This window comes from Pelobates fuscus, chromosome 13, assembly GCF_036172605.1.
Source record: "Pelobates fuscus isolate aPelFus1 chromosome 13, aPelFus1.pri, whole genome shotgun sequence".
NCBI lineage: Eukaryota > Metazoa > Chordata > Amphibia > Anura > Pelobatidae > Pelobates > Pelobates fuscus.
In genome coordinates, this window is record NC_086329.1 from 36,696,425 (window position 1) to 36,705,079 (window position 8,655).

The following is an 8,655-nucleotide window of genomic DNA, read 5'->3' on the forward strand; positions in this document are numbered from 1 at the left end:
TTCGTTGTGACATTAAGGTTATAAAATTGTATAAAATAAAATAAACCGATTGCATGTAAGACTTCCTTTACTCATCAGTTTTAGTGACAGCCCCAGATGCAAATTTTCAAACAGCAGTGGAATGCAGATGAATATTCTAATCGCTCCCTGGCTTCCTGTCTGTGTGAATTTTAGAGACGGTTTATACAAGGATAAAGTCATTTCTGGAGAATGTCTCCTTCTAGCAGATCTCAGGAAGGAGAGGAACTGGAGATTGAGTGATTCTAAACAAACTAAAACAATCATCTTCTGGGAAAAAAAAAGGGACAGACAGTGTCAAGACCACAAAAGCATTTATTAAAACATTTCTGTTCAAAGTGCGTGGGTACAATATGTGACAGCCGTTGGAGATCAGGGTAAGGAACTGGTCATCGGTTTTATACCAGAGGTGCCTAGCCAGCAAGTGTGCTCACTAAATTAGGTTTTATTAGGAATTGGGAGGAATTGCAGATCGCCAGACTGTAAACATTTTTTTTTCAGTCCTGCTATTTTTCCAGTTTGTTTTTGTCTAAAATCGGCAATTCTTCAGTCAATTCCTGATCATTTTCAGTTTAGCGACCAGATGACAAAGATTTATACATAGTTTCTAATAGTTTTTCGGTTGTCAACTCATATGACAAGTAAAAGTCAAAATTCAGCTAATCCAGTTGCAGTGGTTAGAGGTTTAAAAATACAGGGAGAAATGTCATTATTGTACACGTACACACACACAATATATGTTAAAAGGCAAAGAGTGCAAACCGCAACAAACTCGATGGGGCTCTCTACAAAATACCTGAATTCTGTCATGGCCCCTCTCCCCCAAAAAATTAACCATATATCACAAAATCCTTATATATCCAATAAAAAAAAGAAATATTCTTGCTTTGTGTTTAGATTCATTTAGTTGGGTTATTCAGTAAAGTCTACAATGTTGGGAATTCAAAGTAGATTTCAATTTTTAGGTCACACTAGTCAAATTACAGGCAATATAAATTTTAGTGAATAACTGACTCTATAATCCTTTGTACCCTTTTGCTGGCGCTATATAAATAAAAAAATAACAATTATGTACTAAACAGTGTATTTTACGTGACAAACCTAACCAACTTTTTAAAACTCAAGACAAAACTCATTATTTGGAAAAATATTTTCTAAGTCTGCTATTTGTACCATATATTTTGCAAGCTGATTTTCAAGTCACTTTACCTGTAACTATATATATTATCTCTTAGAAACCCAGTAGCACCTAGCAGCAAAGTTCTTGAACCTCAGGGTATTAAATTTGCACCATGTTTCTATTTTAACACTTTTGTAAATCTCACTTTCTTAGAGGAACAATCACCATGGAAACGAATAAAGTCACCATGAACATGCCATTGGTTTCCTTGGCAACTGGTCTCTCGGAATTTTGACACTATCAAAGCTTTGCCTCACTTTTCTATTAATTCTTCTGACCTTCCTTTCTATACTCTGAGCCGTACAGACTATATTCACCAAGAAATGAAAGCCTTGAAGACTGTAGCAATAATACTGTTTTAAGGCATGGACTGTACACAAGCCTGATCTTTCACTTCTTGGTGAATAATTCAATTTAGCATCTTGGTTCACAGCACAGCACTTTTTTTTTTTTTTTAGGAAATAGGACTACATGGCACATGGGCTGTGTCCAGTCCGGTGTTTATTTTGAGTCAGGATATAGTCTCGACTCCACAAAAGGGCAGAACACGCTATGGTCAAAAGCAAACATGGAAGTCTACAATGAATAGGTTTTCATGTCACCACAACTGTGTTTTACCATCAATAAACACTGATTACCAAGTGTGACAATTACATGTATGGTATGTGATAATTTTTGTTTGTTTGTTTGATTGATTAAAGCTTAGTTCATCCAATAGTGTATTGCTCTGCCACTTCGTCAAATGACAAAGACTAATAACGCAGATCCAAAAAAAAAAAAAAAAACAGTCAAAATAGTCATTGCGTTCTCCGTAGTGATGATGACTCCTGCCCCCTCTGCTGGTCATATGAAGAAGTTGTCTTCAGTAGAATATTTAAGTTAAGTACCTGCTTCCAGTTAAAGTTTTAAAAAATAAAATAATAATAATAAGGTGCATCTGCTGTGGTCTTTTGAACATTCTGTATTCCAGTGTAAAAATAAAATATACGCCATTTTACTGCTAAAAAAGACAAGCAGTGCAATACATTGTCTTCTAGCAGCAAAGAGCTTAACGACTGTAAACAATCACATTTAACCCTGTTAAAAGGTGGGAAAGAATGTAAAGGAGTGTAAGCTCTTGGAATTCCAAGTAGCTCATTTCTTTTACCACCACTAATTATTCCCAGTGAGTAGTGTACTCTCTCTGTACCATTAGAATGTTCCCAAAATCGGAGTGTCACATCACAGATATCAGGGTGAGGAATTCACCAAACAGGGGACACTAGATTCCTCACCCTACATTCAGTAGATGAGATGGTCTGGCATGAGATTCAATTCTTTCTGTCGAAGTTAAAGGCTGCAGTCCTTGCTCCACTACTAACAGTTGGAGTTTCTCTTGTGATACTGTTGGATCAGAGGAACCAGACATTCTGGGAGTCCAGACTGTAACAGGAAAAAGTGGTCCAGGAGTTGCTGTGCTGTAGCCCTTTCTGATGCTTCTCGAATCAACATCCTCTCCAGGAAATCTCTTAGAATGGGTGAAGCCTAGGGACGGAGCACAGGAGATCAGTACAAACAATTCACACAAATTTGAACAATAAGCTTCTTATCTGAAAGGAGAATTGTAGCAGTCTATTCAAGACAACTCTCTTCTCAGGCAATGTGACAGTGACATATGAGAGGAGTCAATACCTCTTAGAGCCAAAGTACAATACTTACAGTGACATATTCAAGCAGTCCCATCTAGGACTAAAGTGCACTAATAGGTTGAGATCTTTGAATCATTAAGAATTTTTTGTTTACCCAAATGTGAATCAGGGGAGAAATGCAGTGATTGTACTGAACACTTTGTTGGTTCTGATTGTCATTAATACTTATGTGTTTAAGACACATTCATGCTAGATTTGCGTTTGCAACACAAATTTTCACTGGTAAGACAAGATAAGAAAAAAAAAAAGAAGAATTGTTCAAATATATGTTTAACCCCTTAAGGACACATGACGTGTGAGACACGTCATGATTCCATTTTATTCCAGAAGTTTGGTCCTTAAGGGGTTAATAGTTTGAAAAACATAAAAAAATGCAAAAAGATTTATTTTATTTTATGCAACAGGGGCATGTTACATAAATGTGTCCATGGGGGCGTGGCCTGGACGCAGAGCTGAGCGGACGCAGGACAAAGCTGCTTCCGTCCCAAACGACGAATTTGGCGACTAAAATGCCACAAAACTGCACTAAAACCCGACATATGGGCCACCAACGGAGAGCTGCTGACGAGGGCTACACGACGGTGCCACATACCAGGCACCGACCGCAGAACACCCGGCGAAGCAGCCCGAGGCCTACAAGCATGGCCGGCGCGGAGGAGGCGGCCGCTCCTCCGCCGCCAGCGACAGCAACCAGACAGAGACCAGGCCCGCGTTCCCCCCCCTATGGACCGGTGGGGGTTATCCCGGTCCCAGCTAACCAATACCTGCAACCAAGCAAGGACGGGGTAACCCAAAAGCGACGAACGCTATGCACAGTAACAGGCAAGATGGCGGACTCCACACAGATCCTCGCCACATGGGACCTAACGGAGCCGCTGGAGGTCCGCCTTGATCGGCTATTCACAGCCTTCTGGAAGAGGCTTGAGAGCAAACCGAGGACCGAGAAACTGCCGCCTGACACAAGGTACCCTCCCCGCTACGCGCCAAGCTTGCCCTGCCAGACGGCTCTTGACAAACGCTATGATAAGCGGTGGAGAGGACAGATGAAGCACAAAAGTTACGCAAAATCACCTCAACTGGGGGACGGAATTGCCACCAGGCCCAAAGGGGTATCCCAACGCCCAAAGCGCAACCTACGACAGGGACGCGGTACTGAAGGCCGCCCACAAGGCCTTCCCAGGCTGAAGACCACGAGGAGTCAGACTCCAAGACACCAACCACACCGTCGGAGGCTCACACGCCGCAGGCGGCGGCAGAACATTCGAGCCCCACATGACGCCCGCAGAAGGGACGACCCGGCCTCATTGAGCAACCGTGTCAGTGGAACACAGATGAGGGCCTTCACAGAGGCCTGGGGCTGGCAGTCGGCTGCCGCAAGTCCGCACCAAGTCATACCCCTAGGGATCCTACAAGCTGCCGTAGCCATTTCTCCCAATCTCCAGACGTGCGTGGCTGCACCACCAAGCAGCGGTATAGGCTGAAAAACCTACAAACCCCCCCTGCAGACAGTCTCACTACCACCACACTTGGCTAAGGACTGTTGGGACATTACCTACCCGGCTACACGACCTCTCTTTGCTGGACTTATGTTTATAATCTCACCCCCAAGTTACCTGTTAGTTTTATAGCTATTAACTAGCTGTGCTTTGCCGGTTCACCCTAGACCGTATAACGATTTACCTTGGCCTACCACACTGCTTACTTGAATACTGTTCTGCTATTCTCATTTGTTTTTCCTACTGCTGAATACACAAATAGTTATCTAGCTTGTTAGAATCCAGAACCCCACGATTGGCACACCATATGCCCTGTCTACTGTGGTACCAACTACCTAAATGCATAGCAATTTTAGGCCTATGTTTATAAGGCTATTGTTTGTTTCATTTCATGCAAGGGAAACTACGTCTAGATAGGATGTGTCTTCATATGCACATGTATGTTTAGAATCAACCTGCTCGCAGCTCACTGTTTGTTGCTTAACCTACCCGACCAGTACCTTTAACACTGAACTGGCCAGACCTGCTTGCATATTGAAGTTAGCATGTACCTAGTATAAGTAACTAATGTTTTTCTCACCCACGTGTAACCTGATACATGACTAGCATGACCTAGCGAGATATCAACCCGGATCCTGCGATCCTTAGCTTGTATTCTTTAAAATGGAGTTTAACTACACTATAAAAAGAAAAAATGAGGCATTGAAAATCTGGAAATGTACTCTAACTTTGCGTATTGTTGTACCAACCCTATAATGTAACTCGCTTAAACGTTTCCTCCGTCTTCTCTTTTGTACCCCATATTATATGCCTTAATAAAAATCAGATTGACAAAAAAAAAAAAAAATGTGTCCATTAGACATGGTAGCAGCTGGAAATAGTCAAAGTGACACAAATATGAATTCCCCAATTTCCTGTTTACTTCATTAATTCCAAACTACCCACTACTGTACTCCGGAAGCCCCTCCCCCCCTCCAGTGGTAGCTTGCCAATGCCAACTTTAATTTCGTTTTTTTTCTTTCATGTGTTAGTGTGTGATATAAATTCCACCATTAGATTGTAATCCTTCCTGTTCTATATATGCATGTCTGAGCACCATTAGAGTGCTCAAGGGCAAATATTTGGTTAGGCAAGCTTTCAATAATTCTTACATACTAGCTCAATATTACAAGATATTGGATACTTTTAAACTAAAATGACATATGTAAACCTATACGTTTGGGAACAAAACCAAAGCAATTTTAACCCAATATGGAATAACTGACTGATCAGTGAGAATCTAAAATGGATAAAATTAGAGAGATCAGTGGCATCCTTTAGAGAACATACCCTTACCAGCCACAACATTAAAAACACCTGCCTTATATGTGGGTCACCCTCCTGCTGCTAAAAAAGCTCTGATGCGTCGAGTTGTGGACTCCACAAGATCCCCTATTGTGTCCTGTGGTATCTGGCACCAAGACATTAGCAGCAGATCCTTTGAAGTTCTGCATGTGGCGAGGTGGGACCTCCATGGATCAAAATAGTTGTTCCAGCACTTCCCACAGATTCTCAATTTGAGGTATGGGGAATTTAGAGGCCGAGGCAGCACCTTGAACTCTTTGTCATGTTCCTTTAACCATTCCTGAACATTTTTTGCAGTGTGGCAGGGTGAATTATACTGCTGAAAGAATCCACTGCCACCAGGTAACACCATTGCCATAAAGGGGTGTAAATGTTCTGTAACAATCTCTAGGTAGGCCGTTTAGGAGGCTCTGTCATCATTCATATATTTTTTCACTGTACCCCCTTCTTTGACTCTCTAGCTTTTTAAAGGTCTGCTCCCATGTAACCTATCCTAATCCAAGCGGGCACAATGTTCATTATCCTGGCAGTGACTAGTAGTCTGTTTTTGTTTGCCCTTACTCCAGTGCTATGGGAGATATGCTCACCGAGCATGCCCAGAAACCCAGAGGCAACTGTACTGGGCATGCGTGACCCTCAGGGAATGACCGAGGCTGGACATTTTAGGCGAGGGATGCGACGGGGAGGAGAGTACTCCAGGAAAATGGAACTTGATGAATCTTGACAAAAATTGGAGATCGCCTTAAACTTATACAGATTAGGATAGAGTAAGAGAAGAGGAATCAATTGGAGAAAGGTAGACTTAGGGCGACAGATCTGCTTTAATTGTAGTTTAAAATCTCCTTATTTAAAATGTTATTACAGTGCTAGCTGATGCGGAATGTCCGAGAAATTTGGCACAGTGTGGCTGTGAATCTATCCCGAAAAATAGAGGATCCTGGAACATACAGGTGTCTTATCATACCATGCAAATCAAAACAACACGGTGGAAACATACAATATGTTTAAAGGGAACTGGCAGTACCAAACGTTATCATAGTTTTAGGACTATAGGTTCACTTCCCTTTGCTACTGAAAAAATGAAAAATAAAGAATTACTCACCTCACTTCCAGGAATGGGCTGCTGAGTAAATTTTTCATATTAAATAATGGGTCATCAAGCTAAAGCCACATACTATATTAGTCAGAAAAGGCTAAACACTGGTGTGACCAATGATTGCGTACTTTAACCCCTTAAGGACACATGACATGTGTGACATGTCATGATTCCCTTTTATTCCAGAAGTTTGGTCCTTAAGGGGTTAATCTGGTATTCAATAGCTCTAGCAAATATTTTGTAATTTCCTGTTATTGAAAAAACACCCCCCCCCTTTTTCTTTCCCCTTAGACGAAGTGACTGACTTACCTTATGGGCGTTCCTAAATTTGGGGGGAGGATTATCACGCAACCGTTTCATAGCCTGAACAGGAGAGTCGCTGAAATACGGCGGTTCGCCATCCACCATCTCAATGACCATAATACCTAGAGACCAGATATCCACCTGCCGAAATATCACAGCAATATGAAATCGATGGATTAGTAATGTGTGTTGTATGAGGTCCACACAAAGCGCTTTATAATACAGACAGAACAATCCACACATCCGTCCATTTCAAATCTCCATCCCTAGGAGAACTGACCATCTCGCGTTCCGTACAGATGTATTATTTATACACGGATCAGTCATTTGGTGAAATCCACCCAGTCCAGTAAATTAGAAATGGATAAGCACAGTTGACAATTTGTGCTTTTGCCAGTCATTTTTAAGTAGGGCATTCCTGATTTTCTGTTAAAAATTCTCAATCCCAATTACGAAATGAATTCATGGTGCCAAAAGTACCATTTTATGTAGGTAAATTCAGAGTTTCTAGCCTGAGTGTTGGAGGAAAATAATGTCTACACATAGACATACCATTAATGCACAGTCTAATCAATGTGTATGTCTTATTGGTTAGTCAGTGATGTTTAGCGGACAGGATGGCCGATATGTCTAACTAAATCCATCCTGAATATTGCTGGGTTTCCTAATCTGAGGACAGATATAAAGCTTACAAGGTGATGCATAGTGATGTCTGAAGGATGACAATGGACAAGAGATTCTGATGAAGAATATGTTATTTTAATATTACCTCTATTCCATACGAAGACCTCATGATGACCTCGGGCGCCATCCAGTATGGGGTACCCACTAGAGATTTTCTCTTTGGAACATCTTTGCTTATTTGTGCACAAAATCCAAAGTCGGAAAGTTTAATCTACAAAACATACAAATAGTAACAAAATTCAGACATCATGTATTAGAAGTCATTTGTTTATAATTGTAACGGACCGTTTCAGCATAAAAGGGAATAAAATCCGTTTAGGCGATAATCCCCTTTCCTAGAGACAGGCACAGCTACTGCAGAACACCAAACTCCCGATCTGGATACGAAATAACACTCCGAACTGGAACAGCTGAACAAGAAAAGCATACAATCCGCTTACACTCCTAGCAGTCAGCTTACAATCCAATTCCCCCCAAGAACGAGACGACACTTCATTTTGAGGGTTAAACAGGAACTCTGGACTGGCTCATCCAGCCTGGCTTTTATTGAGGTTACATGCAAATAAGACACTCCCAGGGGGAGGTATAAAATCACCAATCACACATCTGGTGCAGCCCACACATTTCCTCCCCTCAGATAAACAGTTAAACCAATTATTACATACAATAAAAATACAGTTTTTACACACACACTGTAACTTTAAAACCATACATTCAATTTCAATATTCAGACTCAGCATACATCAAACATAAACCCTTCCAAAAATCAGCCAAATCCCCCCAGTGGATCAAAAGTTAGCTGGAAGTCCTTTATGACCGACCGCAAGCACAATTTCCTTCCCAAAA

The 8,655-nt window shown here is 41.4% G+C and overlaps 1 protein-coding gene across 4 annotated transcripts in view; it reads right to left on the minus strand.

Annotated features, from left to right (window-relative positions):
• Positions 1 to 315: 315 nt before the first annotated feature.
• Positions 316 to 8,655, minus strand: part of PAK6 (p21 (RAC1) activated kinase 6) — a 71,090-nt gene continuing 62,750 nt past the window's right edge. For all 4 annotated transcript variants that reach the window (XM_063440215.1, XM_063440214.1, XM_063440217.1 and 1 more), the window contains 3 exons: positions 7,895 to 8,020; positions 7,132 to 7,266; positions 316 to 2,722 (listed from right to left, as the gene is read on the minus strand). In XM_063440215.1, the coding sequence (XP_063296285.1) occupies positions 2,555 to 2,722; positions 7,132 to 7,266; positions 7,895 to 8,020 (429 nt within the window). In that variant the 3' untranslated portion in view covers positions 316 to 2,554. The remainder of the gene's footprint in view (positions 2,723 to 7,131; positions 7,267 to 7,894; positions 8,021 to 8,655) is intronic.